The 15,311-nt window shown below is 39.2% G+C and overlaps 1 protein-coding gene across 5 annotated transcripts in view; it reads left to right on the top strand.

The window, feature by feature from the left end:
* The first annotated feature begins 997 nt into the window (after positions 1 to 997).
* KATNA1 (katanin catalytic subunit A1) overlaps positions 998 to 15,311 on the top strand; it is a 33,840-nt gene continuing 19,526 nt past the window's right edge. The window contains exons 1-4 of one of the 5 annotated variants that reach the window (XM_019638966.1): positions 998 to 1,106; positions 9,000 to 9,174; positions 10,521 to 10,678; positions 14,633 to 14,813. In XM_019638966.1, the coding sequence (XP_019494511.1) occupies positions 9,013 to 9,174; positions 10,521 to 10,678; positions 14,633 to 14,813 (501 nt within the window). In that variant the 5' untranslated portion in view covers positions 998 to 1,106; positions 9,000 to 9,012. The other 4 variants (XM_019638965.1, XM_019638961.1, XM_019638962.1 and 1 more) reach the window with 4 other exon arrangements.

Raw genomic sequence — 15,311 nt, forward strand, 5'->3', positions numbered from 1 at the left:
TACTATAGATTAGTTTTGCCTGTTCTAGAGTTTCATATAAATGGAATCACACAATATGTATTCATTTTGTGCCTTTTGAGATGACTTTACACTATAAATTGGCTTTATAATTCAACATACCTTTGTACTCACATAAAAGATGAAAATTAATTCAGCCTAACTAGAATAATCTGTACCTCCCTGAATTGGTTTATTTAAAAAAGGTATACTAATTGTAGTGTCCTGTGCTTCGAGTTCATATCCACCATAGCAAAACTATTATTTTCTTCTTAGCTGAGAATTTTACAAGACTTTAAGCTCATGAAATATTTTATTTTGTTGATCCCTGTATACCCCGTGCCAACAACACTGTCTGGCACATAATAGCTGCTCAATAAATATTTGCAGTTTATGTGGATGTATTACCTTTGCATTGCCTTTATCTAAGTCTGTGTTATACTAATGGGATGCTTTAAATGTGTCTTAAATGCCCCTATTTCTTCTATAGATGGATGTACAGAAGGAAGCATAATACTGTCGAATACATGTCTGTACATCGTGGAATATCTTAATTTTGTTGTCTGGTTGTATAAAAACGTTGGCCAAAAAATCAAGAGGATAAAATTTCACCAGCAGCATGTCGGAATATCTTTGTTTATCCACCCCCCTATTTTATTCATGTTATGTCGTGAGAAGCACCTCAACCAAATTCTGAGTATTTGGTTCTAAAACACGATTTGTCATAAACGAATTGTTTGACCCTTGACATTCACCTGTAAAACAGACACTGACTTCCTAACTTCTGAAGAATGCGGTGAAAATCAAAGGAGAGGAAGAATGAGCAAGCACTCGAAACAGATGTTGAGGTACGCGAGGTGGTTGGTACTTACTTATGTCACTACTACCCCTAGTCTCGGCCCGGCCCCTGGCGAGGAGGAAACTCGGAATGCGCACGCGCGCCCCTGCCTTCTACACCCCTACTCCCATCGGCCCCGCCCACTCCTCGCCCGGCGCGCGCACGCCGCCCAGCGTCCTCGCTCCCGGGGCGTCGCCCCGCGTGCGCCGGAGTCGCCGAGGCCACCCCCGGCACCGGAAGTGACCCTGGCGGGTTTGCCTTCAAATTCTTGGTAAGTTGTAGCATCCCGGGGGGCTGGCGACGGTTGGACCCAGCCGGGACGGTGAGCTGAGAGCTGGGGGGTTGGGGCTGCTCAGGGCCCTCTGTCCTCGCCCGGAGCCCCGCTCGGCCCTGCCCGTTCACCTGGCGGTGGGCGGTTTCCGAAAGGAGCCTCGGCCTCCACAGGTGAGTGTTCGCTCTCCTGGTGCTGTGGGGATTCCCGGACCTCCACGGCCGGGTCGGCGAGGGACTCGGGGGCTTGTGGTGCGAGACCGCCGCGCATCCTGCCGTGAGCCTGCGTGTGCCTGCGCCGGTGTCTAAGGGCCTCGCTGCTGCTGTTGACACCTGTGGCTCAGGTGACAGGTCCCTTATCTCGGGAACTCTGACCAGCCGGGGACTTCTGGGGGCTCCTGCCCCTCCGATCTCTAGGTCTGTGTCATTAGAGACGTTTCCGGCCGAGAGAGCGTGTTTTTATTTCTTCGCTTTGTGTTCAGTCTTCTCCCAAATCGGTCCACGCTCCCGCCCCCGAAACCTTCACCCCTGAAAACTCCGAATCAGGTAGGTGTGATATTGTTAAGGATGTTATTTCTTATCTAGTTTATTACTGAGCCGGGCGTCCTCTGGGAAGCTTATCGCCTTTTTTTGTTGAGAGTTGGTACCTTTTACAACAGAAAATGTATGCCTCGAAACATTTGTTTCATACAGTATATTTTTATGGCCACAAGGTTAAAGATAAACGTGGATGTGTAAGTGCCTCACAGTGGATAATCTCAAGCCGTGTTTTTTCAAAAGCAATTTTCTCTTTTAACGGCCAAGTGCCGCTTTTCGATGTTACTAATTTCCAACAGCACTACGTTGCGCTCTTCTGACTTGAAAGCACTCGTTTACGAGCAGGCCTACCTCTTTGAAATCAGGACTTCTAGTGACTCCTGAAAACATTCCTAATACTGTTTTAGAATGTGCTAGATCTTTGCCACGTAGTCACAATGATAGAACACCACGGTGTCAAGAAAGAGTCCCGCAGGGTTCATCCCTGCCTGTCTCAGTGTGCAGCCCAGTTTTCTTTATAATCGGAGTTCTCCCACAGCGACGTAGCGGCGAAATCCTTGTTCTTGTAGTGATATTAATAACTTGCGGCCTGTATCATGCCTTAAAAGAAATCAGTGCCCATCAATTTCCAATCTACCTAGACTATGACAATCTATATAAAGCCTTATGGCATTGGTTATTCAAGAAGCTTTCTTACCTTTTGTAGATTCAGGACGAGGCATCCTATGTAGTCTACATTAGATTCTGCATGTTATTTTGAAACTGGTATCACAATTCTGACAAATACTAAGGACGAGAGACTCTTGTAGAATTTACTGTATTATATTTGAATTTCTTTTTACAATTTTTTTAAGCAATTTGGTTATAAAAGATAGTGTGTCAAATCAAAATGGTCAATGTTGATGACATGCTAAATAGATTTTGCTTGTGGTGCTTATTGATATGGCTTGAATATGGCTTTTAAATTACATTTTGTTAGCTGATTTATTTTTGCATTGTTCAGGGTAAATGGAAAGAAAGGTTACTAAATACATATACAATATGTTTTTTTTTTTCCTGAGCAAGTTGCTTTTCCGTGCTCTCCTTATAAAAAGGTAACTTTCTTATGCTTCTTGAGTATTTATCATATGATTATAAGGGTAAGAAAAATGTATTTCATGCTTTAATTGGTCATGGGTCACTCATTTATTGTGCTTATTATTCATAATCATCAGTGACTGACTGTAAAATAGCATTATGGTTGCGTTCATATCCCAGACATCAACATTCTGAAAATTGGTTAACATTGTATTGTGACCTTTAAAGTTACCCACATTTGGTTTACTGAAATGCCTCAGGAAAATATGATTGAGCTTTATCTGTTTTTGTTTTAGGACATCAGTTTTACAGATAAATATTTTAAATATTGATGCTGATTTTTTTAGCCTGAGCTTAATAACCTAGGCTTGTTTCCTGTTACTAAGCAAATTGAAAAAACCCACCTAAAATGAAATGATATCCCTTTTACTAAACTTCAAGGATTGCAGGGTCTCATTCTGTATTATTTTTGTCTTCAGTGCAATTCCTTGCTGGTAGGTGCTCTGTAAATATTTCTTGAATGACCTACACACATTATGGTAAAAACTGAAATATAAATGGAACGCAGTCTAAGATTCCTGTAAAAATTAAGTGATTAAGGTATTCTTTTTAGATGTTGAATAGGGAAGGCCCCATATTTGTTGTTTTGGGAAGAGAATAGGAATAGTAATTAGAATTCAAATACTTGGATCTGTTGCCTGATCTTTTTCACTGTCTTCTCTAATTCTAGAGGAGAAAGGCACTTTATGTCTCTTTGTGGAGATATCATACCACATCAAATATTAAGTTTGCTAGAAATTTTGCTGTAATATTGAGTTTTTAGTGTTTAATTTAAAAAAATTTGACCCTGTTATTTGAATTAAGATTTCATGGTGCAGCTTATTTAGTTTAAAAAAAATGAATTTCGTCTTTAGCTAAATCATCAATACTTAGCCATGTAAACAAAAGAGTGGTTCTGATAGAAAAATGTAAAGCTGTGAGATAAAGCAAGTGTCACCGTCTATGGTTATTTCTCTCTTTAATAACCTCTATAAAACAAGAGTCTGAATTTTGTTACCAGATCTTGTGCTAGGTAGACCCAGTTTCTATCCTCCTGCAGTGAAATTTTAGCAATGATAAGGATATATTCTTGAAAGTTGAAGAATCTCATAAATTTACAGTGTTGACATTCATTTGAGAAGAACGATGTCTTCTGCTTAGCGACCACTAAAAGGATAGGAAAAATTATTTTTGTCTAACATTTAGTTAACTGAGGGTATTTTGATAGTTTTTAGTAAACATGTTGTTTCTTTGATAACCAAGAATTTTTCAGGTCATTTGTTAATGTGCCCTTGGATTGACTTTACATTTTTGTTTGTTAGAAAAAGTCAGTTCATTGGCTCTTAAGGAATTTTATCTGACAAGAAAGAAGTATTCATAACACAGAAACTTCAAAGAAGGCTGGGAGTGACTTCTGTGAGTTTTGGGCTATTGAATCATGGCTCCTAAAAAAGAAAAAAAAGATATATACGTAACAACTTAATTTAGATTTTTTTTTTTAAGTGGGGGGAAAGGAAGAAAGATCAGGAAAAAGTCTAAGGCAAAGAAGGAGAGGGGACGAGACGTGACAGGCCTGCTCTGAAGCTCTTCCAGACCTGCTGTGTACTGCACGGCCAGCAGCTGGCCAGCTCTCCCCTTCTCACACTGTTGCCCAGACTAGGTGTCACTACAGGGCACGTAGTTTCAGGGCAGAGGCAGTCACACAGCTCTGGTAGGGATGAGCTGAGGATCAAGGAATGTGAGAGTACTGATGGTCAGAACCTGGACAAAGGTAAGAAACCTTAGTAGTTAGTACTAAGACAAAAACTTGGCAGTATTCATTCATTTAAAGATTTATTGAGTAGCTGCTGTGTGCCACACATGGTACTGGGTGCTTCAGATATATCAGTAAGTAACAGAGAGCCATGATCCCTGGCCACTTTTATTAAGATGAAATATTATCAGTAACTCCGGAGAGTTACTGTTCAGGTCATAGGATTTTTTTCTTTTTCTTTTGAGCCTCAGCTGTCCAGTCTTGACTTACTTATATACCTCAGTTCATAGCTGTGTTGCTTTATAACAAATTGCCCCCAAAACTTAGTGGCTTAAAACAGCAAGTATTTATCACTCAGTCTTTTTGGTCAGTCAGGCTCTGGGCCTGGCTTCACTGGGCGCTTCTGGTCCAGGGTCTTTCCAGGCTATGATCAGGGTATTAGGGCTTCAATCATCTCAAGGCTCAACTGGGGAGGATCTGCTGCCAGGCTCCTGCACACAATTGTTGGCAGTATTCAGTTCCTCCGGCCTATTGGAATAAGGGCCTCAGTTCCTCATTGGCTGTTGGCCTGGGGCCTCCCTCACTTCTTTGCCATGTGAGCCTCTGCACTGGGCAGCTCACAGCGTGGTAGGTAGCTGGTTTCCATTAGAGCGAGCCAGCAAGAGAGAAAGAGAGAGTGAGCAAGATGGAAGTCACAGTCTAATGTTAGACATGACATTTCATATTTTTGCATATTCTGTTTGTTAACAAGCTCACATTCAAGAGAGGTGATTGATTACACATGGGTATTGAGAGCCATTTTAGAGGCTCTCTGTGATTATCAATGGATATAAGGCTCTTTTGTTGTATTTTTTTCTTTTGTGTTTCTACCCTTCATACTACCTTACCTTATACTCCATAGTCACTGCAGTATACTTAATATATGTTCCTTTTTTTTTTTTAAGATTTTATTGGGGAATTAAGGGAGGGGAACAGTGTTGGGGACTAGGGGAAGAGGAACGGCCAAGGTTTTTTTTTCAGTCTTAGTTGTGGAGGGCGGAGCAAGCTCAGCTCCACGTCTAGTCACGCCGCTCAGCTCAAGGTGCTGTGTTCAATTACAATAGTTGCAGGTGGGCATAGCCACCATCCCATGCGGGAGTCGAACCCAGCAGCCTTGTTGTTAAGAGCACATGCTCTATCCACTGAGCCATCCGGGCGGCAGCTCAGCTCAAGGTGCCGAGTTCAGTCTTAGTTGCAGGCGGGCGTAGCCCACCATCGAACAGGCAGCCTTGTTGCTAAGAGCACGCACTCTATCCCCTGAGCCACCTGGGCAGCAGCTCAGCTCAAGGTGCAGATTTCAGTCTTTTAGTTGTGGGTGGGCGTAGCCCACCATTCAAAACAGCAGCCTTGTTATTAGGAGCACATGCCCTCACCAGCTGAGCCATCCTGCCACCTGTTGGCAGCTCAGCAGCCACTCGGGGCGCAGCATCATTGGCCCATGTAGGAATCGAACTGGTGACCCTGTTGCTCAGAGCTCACACACTTGGGCAAGTTCTTAACCAACTGAGCCACTTGGCTGGCCCCTTACTATATGTTCTTGGATGTGAATGTGTCCTTAAAAAAAATGTGTTTTACATAGCTATGTAAATATAGCATATTTTAAAATTTACAAAATGGTGTTAGAATTTAGGTCTTCTTCTTTGTCTATGATTTTTTTCACCCAACACTGTATTTTGATGAACTGTCCATGTTGCTATTTGTAAATTTTGCTTCCATCTGCTTGCTACATGGTATTCCATTGTATGCTTCCACCACATTTCATCATCCATTTCCCTAGCTGGGAATAGATAGATTGCCTCCAACTCCTTGATTTCTCAAAACAGTTAACGTCATTAACATCCCCAAACAAGTCCCTTTATGGATCTGTGTGAGATTTTCTCAGTAATAATTACTGAACACTGGGATTGTAGGGTCATAGGATATATACATACATAATTCCCCTTAGTACTGTCAGATTGCTTCCCAAAATGACTGTACTAGTGGGATGTCGGAAAAGTCATGACATTTTTTCTATGTTTTTTGTTGCAAAAATGTGTCATGACTTTTCCAACAACCCAGTAGTTTCTGCCCACAGATTGTATGTGAGGGTTTACTTTTTCTCAAATCCTTGGCAGTACTTAGTATAATTGGATTTATTAATTTTTTTTTTAGATTTTTTTTAATTGGGGAATTGGGGGAGGGGAACAGCGTTGGGGAATTGGGATGGGAAACAGACAGGTAGACAAGTTGCTGTTTTGTTCTTCAGTCTAGTTGTGGAGGACGTTGCTTCACTGGCCCATGTTGGCATGATCATTGCGCTCTTCCCAGGTGAGGCAATCGGTCGCCGGTCATTAGTTGGCCGTTCCTGGTGGCTCACGCTGGCTGCCAGCCACTCACGTAGCTCATTGCAGCCCACTGCAGCAGGGGCTGCAGCCTATGCTGTTGCCGGCGACTCACAGCAGCCCAGCTCCGGGTTGAGCTGTTGTTCAGCATCTTAGCTGTAGAGGGCGCAGCGTCACTGGCCCGCATGTGGGAATCCGAATCGGGGCCCTGTTGCTCAGAGCTGGCATCCCAAGCCAGCTCTTAACCAATGCGCCAATCGGCCGGCCTGGAGGCTGGTGTGATTTTGACATCCCTGCTTCTCCACGGAGGTTGTGATCCCTTCTCACTCTAATCTCTGCCCTAAGGAGCACAGTACCCACCCTCTTCTTCTTTGGCATAGCAGAGCTGATTTTTAGCTCTTCTACCCATCAACATTTCCTATTAATCTTGCTTCTTATAATCCTCTAATTGTGGACTGTATGGATATAATTACCTCCTCTTGTCTATTTGGCAGAAAATCTTTTGGTCCTATGTCTAACACATGGTCTGATTGATATTCCTGGTGGGCCTGCCATCATCCTCTTTGCCCTGCCCATCTGCTAAACATTCTACATTAAATTAAAACCAAGAAATTTGTTTCACGTGTTTTTTCACAGAAAACCTCATCCCAGGGTCAAGAATTTAAAAATGGAACAGTTAAGAACCGTTGTGGTCTCCGTTAGACTTAAGCTCTGTTGCATCACTTGACCTTAATCATAGGTGGGGTGGGGAGGGACATGTCAGGAAGCACAATTTTAGGAAATGCCTCTGGCTAGATTAAATTAAGCTAGGTAGAGAGGTCCCCACATAGAAGTTATTTCTGTTCATCTAGGAGACACATCTATGTGGCTACCCCACTGACACACAAAAGCAGTCAAAATAATGAACTTATTACCTTCATACATCTATCTCTTCTCAGCTTCCCTGTGAAGCGGAAAGCTGAAAGCCTTCATGAGTCCTTCAGTTTTTCATTCTGCAGGCTTGAAACTTCATTCATTTTCATCATCTCCATACAAGTTCATAAGTACTCTCAGCAGTGCTCTCACCACATTTCAGATTTGTTTCTTTATATTTCCAAAGCCACAACCCTAATCTAAATCATTGCCCTCTCAAAAGCACACAGATCTTTCTGACTTTGAACTTCACCATGGTATGTACAGTTAATAAATAATAGTAATCATCAATCAACAAAGCTGACATTTATCAAGTGCCTACTTCTAATGTTTTATATCCATATGTACCTATTCATATCCTACAAAGTACAAACACTCTGCTTGGTGCTCGTATATAGAAAGTTTCTGGGAAGATGCGTTTAAGCACTTTATTGAAGACCTCCTCTTTGCCAAGGAGCATGCTAGGTACTTGAAATAGTCATTTATTCCCTATATTTTAACTCTTGGAAGTAGTTAGAATCTCAGTTTACAAATTGAAAAACTGAATCTTAGAAAGTTAAGGTACTTGACCAAGGTGGCAGAATTATAATTCTAACCAAGATTTTTCTAACTTGAAAACACACGTGCTTCCTGCTCTTTCACATTGCCTTCCAAAAACTGTGTCTAACATTCTCTATTTGTTCTGCAGATATTCAGTAAGACTTGTGTGTCATACATTGGGGATACAGCCTCATGCCTTTCAGATGCAAATCCTGGTCTCAGAGAACTCAGTGTAGCAGTGATAAGACATATATCAATCACTATAATTGAAAGTAGACAAGTGCCTTGAGATGGAAGGTCCCAGAAAAGTGCCAGGGGACTTTAGAAAGGGAGAGTTTATTCTGAACTGAGAAATTCAGAAGGTAGGCATACTGGGAGAACTGCCATCTGAACAGAACTTTGACACAGAGGCATAGTTTGGCTGTGAGAAAGAAATTTCTTTGAAGGAGTGGAAGTAGCATGAGCAAATGTTTAGAGATGGCAAGTGCAGTGTGTGTGCTTGTGAGCTTCTTGAAGGAGTCCTGGAAAGTGTACTTTAAAAAAAACTCTTCATAGTATTTATTTATTTGTTTGTTTGTTTGTTTGTTTGTTTATAGCTGAGTCATCTTGCCACCTGTTGGCACATAGTATTTATTTTTAAGAGACATATAATATGAAATGTTTCTTTCTTTTTCAGCTTACAGTTGAGCATGAGTCTTCTTATGATTAGTGAGAATGTAAAATTGGCTCGTGAATATGCATTGCTGGGAAACTATGACTCTGCGATGGTGTATTATCAGGGAGTTCTTGACCAAATGAATAAGTATCTATACTCAGTCAAAGACACATACCTCCAGCAGAAATGGCAACAGGTGAGAACCATTTCTGCTGTGCTTTTTAATAGTTTGCTCAGAAGAGAAAATTTAAATAGCTTGTCAGTGCTTTTTGAAATTAAACATTAACAGTATGTGATTTATTACATGGATTTTTGTATAGTGTTATTTGAAACTTGATTTATTATATTCACCATCATCAGTATTATGAGTTCTATTCAGTTATTCTAATTGTTGGAATCTAATAATGGTTTTGAAATTTTTTTCTAGATCACTTTTACCTGGTAAAGTTAGAGTTGACTTTACTAAGCTATTTTTGAAACTGCAGATGACACCTGAATCTCTTGGGTGCCATGTTTTCTATAGAACATTATAAAGCAGACTATATTTGAATCCCATTTGAGGAGCGTTAGTCAACGAGGACCAGTAGAAATTAATGAGTGGAAACTGTAGAACTCATAGGTCCAGTTGAAAGTGGCATTTATAACAAGGTCACAGAAATTAGTTTTTTTGAGCTGTTCTTCTAGGTAGAATATTATCCCTCAAATTCAACTGAACTGCTTTTTTTGATACAATTCCATATTTGTGCTTAATTTCTTTAAAAGAGAAAATATCCTACCTTTTTAAATTTAACCATTTTCCCTAAATCTGCCTCTGTATATTCTTGACATTACTGAAAGGGGAAAATAATTAATTTCATAAGAGGTCTCGTTTGTCATTGAAAACTTTTAAGACCTTTTGTTCTTAAGCCAGAGACTTTTACTTAAAAGTCCAAGATTTTTTGTAAAGATACTTAAATCATTTACTTTTAAAACTTCATTTTAACAGTGTGTGTGTGTGTGTGTGTGTGTGTGTGTGAGTGTACACACACACACACATATATATGGTTTTTAAATTGAGTCAAGACTGCTTTAAAAAATAACTTGGTTGATTGTGAATCAAGCCATTTATCTTCTGAAGCCATTATTTTTCAAGTGCAATCCATTTAGTGAGTTATGAAATTAGTGGATTCTGATCAGCATTTAAAAAGTCAATTAAATAGCATTAACAAACCATCAAAGTGCAACTTGCCAAAGTATTATTCTTATCAGACTTTATAGTTCAGCTAACTTTTCAATTTGTTATGCAATTTGAATAAGAACCATAAGTCAGTAATATGTCTTAATAGGCCAGAATATTTAATTAATTTCATCAGAATTGTGCAATTGAAAACAAAGAATTAATGAACCATTATTAAAATTTCAACAGAATATCTTGGTGTGATTTACTGCATATCTGTCAAAAATGGAGGTTTATAACATCTCTAATAAATGGCCCTAGTTTAATCTTGCCAGTGATTTATTAGTTATAGAAATTTAAAGAGCCATATTCTCCTTTGAAACCAGGTTTGGCAGGAAATAAATGTGGAAGCTAAACATGTTAAGGATATCATGAAAACACTAGAGAGCTTTAAATTAGACAGCACTCCATTGAAAGCTGCACAGCATGAGCTTCCAGCTTCTGAGGGAGAAGTCTGGTCCTTGCCAGTACCTGTTGAACGAAGGTAAGTGGAGACCTTTTCAGAAACAGGCTAGCACAGGAAACTGATGACATTGGCTATATCTAGGAGGAGAACTGGGGGGCTGGGAGACAGGAATGGGAGATGTTTTTTTTCTGAATGCCTTTTATAACTCTTAAATTGTATATTATGCGACTGAACCATTTCAATAAATTAAATTTAGGTGGAAATAAGCCACAATGTGCTTTTGTGAGATTAGCTTCAAATAGCGGAGACACCCTTATCTTATGTAAGGAACATGGGGTTGGGAATTGAAATATCTGGACTCAAGTTCTATCTTTGCCACTCTTGGTAGCTTTGGGAACATCATGTCATCTTTCTAGGCCTCAGATTTTTCTTATGTAAGGTGAGGGAGTTAGATGAAAACAGTGGTTCTCAAACAGTCACAGAACACTACTATTCATCAAGCTATACTGCGACTAACTTGAAAAATGGGCTTTTTAATTCACAGAAAAAAAAGAAAAGATAAAATGTTCTCAATTTTAGGTTTTTCTCTGGCATTGTTACCTGGTGCCAGTTAATGAACAATTAGTGAAGGTGGTATTTTTTAACTGGCAGTGTGCAGGCAGATGGCACTTACCTATTTTACTCACATAATAGATTTCGTAGTTTTTATTGTCAGTTTAAATATGTGCATGTATCACAGCATTCTACAAAGAGCATTTGTGACCTGCAGGTTGTTTGTCCCCTAATCAGTTTTTAGAACCTTGCATTAAGACATTGTTCAAGTGTTTTTTAGCTTAACATTCTATCATTGTAACTCTTAATTCTTGATTGTATTTTATGATAGGTAATTGACATTGAGTGCTCACAGTGTACTCACAGTGTTCTGAGGGCTATCGTAGACTACAGTGCTGTTTCATTTATGTCTCACAAGAAGCCTTCCAAATAAGTTATATTTTCCCTACATTTCAGATAAGGTAGGTGAGGTACAGTTAGGTTATATAACTTTTCCCCAGTATCACAAAGCTGATAGGAATTGAACCCAGATATATTTGACTACAAAGTTGGCACTCTGTGCCATACCAGTCATTTTTAAATTGTAGTATACATAGATATCTCTTAGGGGTGCTCATTAAAAATGTGGATTTTGAGTTTCACTCCCAGGAGTCTGATATAGGAGATAGCAGGTAGAGCCCAGGAATCTGCAGGTGATTCTGATACAGGTCCACATATCACACTTCTAGATATACCCTACACCGAAGTGTTCTCTCTCTAGTTTAAGATCAGCTAATGGGTATTGATTGTTTCTTAGTCATTTTTTTTTCCTTTGGCTCCATATAAAAGTGCTAATGTTCTGTTACTGACTCTGATGTCTTTTGAATATTTAATCTCTCCCTTGCTCATAAGCACTATCATATAATATTTTGTTGTTTTTTAGAATTCATGAAAAACATAAGTACAGCAATAGGTTCATTAAAGAAAAAAGGGAAAATCCATAAAAGTAGAGGGGCAATCATATAGTCATTCTAATGCGACTTCTAGTCTTCTGTGCATTGTCTATTTTCATAGTTGTAGTTGTGCTACATTCATAATTCATAGCTTTGTGCCCTAAGAAAACCCAAAACTGTGCCGTTTTTAAAAAAAATTCTAGTAATAGCAATCGTTATACACTATTTACCGGGTTTGGTCTTAATTGCTTTGCATATATTATTTAATTCTGAAAACAGTCTTAGAAGGTAGGTACTAACTTTTTAGGCCCAGTTTTTGATGAGGAAACTTGAGTTTAGAAAGGTTAAGTAATTTGCTCTTCATGTTGTAAACACAGATGACTTATTATAAAAGCCATGTCAAACCTTTTTTTCTGCTGCTTTTTAAGAGCTTTTGCTTTTAAATGGGCTATATATAACCTGCTTAGTTAAACTATGCTCTTACTGGTTGTCACCTCCTTTTTTGTTATTAGAAAGTTGCAGTGAATTTGTGAGTGAAGCTTTTTCTACATTTATAATTACTTTTTTCTTAATTTCAGAAGTAGAATAATAGATGAATCACTTTTTCCCCCTTGTCTACTAATAATGTCACCTCAGAAAGGCCATCTGATCATCCTACCTAAAATACTTTTCCCCCTCCATTATCCTGTATCCCTTTACCCATCTTTATTTTTTTAGATAGCACTTAGCATCATCTGACAATGTTAATTTCTTCATTGAACTCCCCCTCCCTGCCACATATACACTTGTATGTAAGACTGTGAGAGTGAAGGCTTTTATTAAAAGTATTTTTAAATGTTTTATCTTGATAGAGTAGTTCCTATCAATAAGAAGAGTTTAGTAAATTATTTTTTGGATAAATGAATTGCTAGCAGTAAGAACTGGGTAAAATGTGGCACATTTTATGTGATTAACTGCCACCTAGTCATTAAAAGTCATTTATAAGGTAATGATACAGGAAATGCCTCATGATATAAGTAGAGAAAAATATGATTATATGTGTGTATAATGGTTCCAATTTTGTTTAAAAGAAAGGCAACCACAAGAAAATAGGCTAATATGCTAGGTGGTTAACTCTGGCTAGTGGGGTTACAGGGGACTTAAAAAAATTTTTTTGTACTTTATTATATTTCTATTTTGTATTATTTTTCTAGTAAGGGAAAAAATAAATATATATTTTAAGGGAATATCTCCAGTTGGCTATCTAAGTTTTCTAAATCCAAAATTGAACTCCCGTTTTTCTTTGCACACATACATTGTTTTGGCTTTATCATCCTCCCAAATTCTCATTCTCAAGTTTCCACATCTAGGAATGTCTTTTTCAGTAGTGTGTCGCTTGGACTCTTACCATCTGAAGCTAGGCCTCATCTTGTGCCTTGATAGCATTTGTAACCTACAAACATCTCCCTGCTTTCTGTGTGTTCTTTATTAGTATACCTAAAAAATATATACTAAGGTCTTTCCAAAACCTTTTCAGTGGCAGTTAGCTAAAAGCTAAGCCTATTGAACTGATGTTCAGATCTTCTACTTACTGAACCATTTTATCTGTTCAGTATCATGTCATAATGCTCACCATTAACTTTATAGGTAGTGTCTTTATATTCCTTTACATAGATTAAGCTCGTTTTAATTTTATTGCTGCTTTGTTGATTTTCTTGTCTGCAGTTGCACCCTCTTGTTCAGTTCAGTTTCTGTGTTTAGAGGCCCGATTTATTTTCTGTCTTCATGAGGCTATTGCCATCACACCAGGTGTGCCTCACACTGTCTAGTATATACTTGCCTAGTTTTACATATCTTCTTTCTTAACTATACTTGAGGTATTTGAGGATAGGATACCTCTACCTTTTTTATTGCTTATTTTAATGACCCCAACCAAGTCTAGGGGCATAGTAAGAGCCTAAAAAATATTTGAGAGGTCTGACTCCTGCCACAGAAATAAAAATGAAATGAGGTGATGTATATATGTAAAGCACCATGTCCATAGCTAGTGCTTATATCAGTTTTGTAATAGGAAAATGATTAAATTTTGTGAATTAAAACATGAGACCTATGATACCTTCTATATAAAATGGTACCAAATTGCATATATACCAGTGGATAAATGTTAATTCTATACCTGCGCTCTATTCTGATTCTTGTGATATAATACTCTCTTCTCTGATAATTGATCTGTTTTCAGTTTCCAAGAATCAGACTAATTTCTCAATACCTTCTTGGCATACAACAGCTAATTTCTTTTCGAAGGAGAGGTGACAATCACTTGCCTTTCATTATCTCTCCCATATAACCACACTGCATTCTAGTCTTCTCATTAAATCACCACACACAGCTATGTCAAATTAAACATTTGATCTTAGATTTCTGCGACCTTCAGTTTATTCAGTCCTATCTTGTGTTCAGTTATTGCCTTGGCTTCTTTAGTTCATAAACTCTTACACACTGTGTGTGTTCATCTATATTTGACCCATTCCAGGAGTTGATTAATTTTAATAATCTTCTGCTTGATTAGACCCTCACCAGGTCCTAGAAAACGCCAGTCTTCTCAAAACAGTGACCCTAAACCACACAGTAACCGTTCGAGTACAACTGTCAGAGTTCACCGTCCGTCTGCACACAACCTTCACAATGACAGAGGGAAAGCTGTTCGTTGTCGAGAAAAGAAAGAACAGAATAAAGGAAGAGAGGAAAAGGTAAATGCTGCCTATTTTCATAAATGAAAAAGTTATTTAACTTTAAAAATGAAGACTGTACAGATTTTAATAATTTTTAGTCATTGAAACTGCCAGACTATAAGAAAACCTTAGGGCCGGCCGAGTGGCTCGTTGGTTAAGAGTTGGCTTGGGAACACGAACTCTGAGCAGCAGGGCTGCTGGTTCGGATCCCACCTGGGCCAGTGATGCTGCATCCTCTACAGCTAAGATGGTGAACAACAGCTCGACCTGGAGCTGTGCTGCTGTGAGTCGCCGGTGATGGCATACGCTGCAGTGGGGCTGCAGTGGGCTGCTGTGAGCTACCATAAGTGGCCGGCAGCCAGCATGAGCTGCCATGAGCCTCCGTGAGCAGCCTTCCAATGGCCGGTGATCTATCTGCCTCAGCCGGAAAGAGCGCAATGATCACAATACCAACATGGGCCAGTGAAGCAACAACGTCCTCCACAACTAGGCTGAAGAACAAAACGACAGCAACTT

The sequence above is a fragment of the Hipposideros armiger genome, unplaced genomic scaffold (assembly GCF_001890085.2).
Source record: "Hipposideros armiger isolate ML-2016 unplaced genomic scaffold, ASM189008v1 scaffold_41, whole genome shotgun sequence".
NCBI classification, from domain to species: Eukaryota; Metazoa; Chordata; class Mammalia; order Chiroptera; family Hipposideridae; genus Hipposideros; species Hipposideros armiger.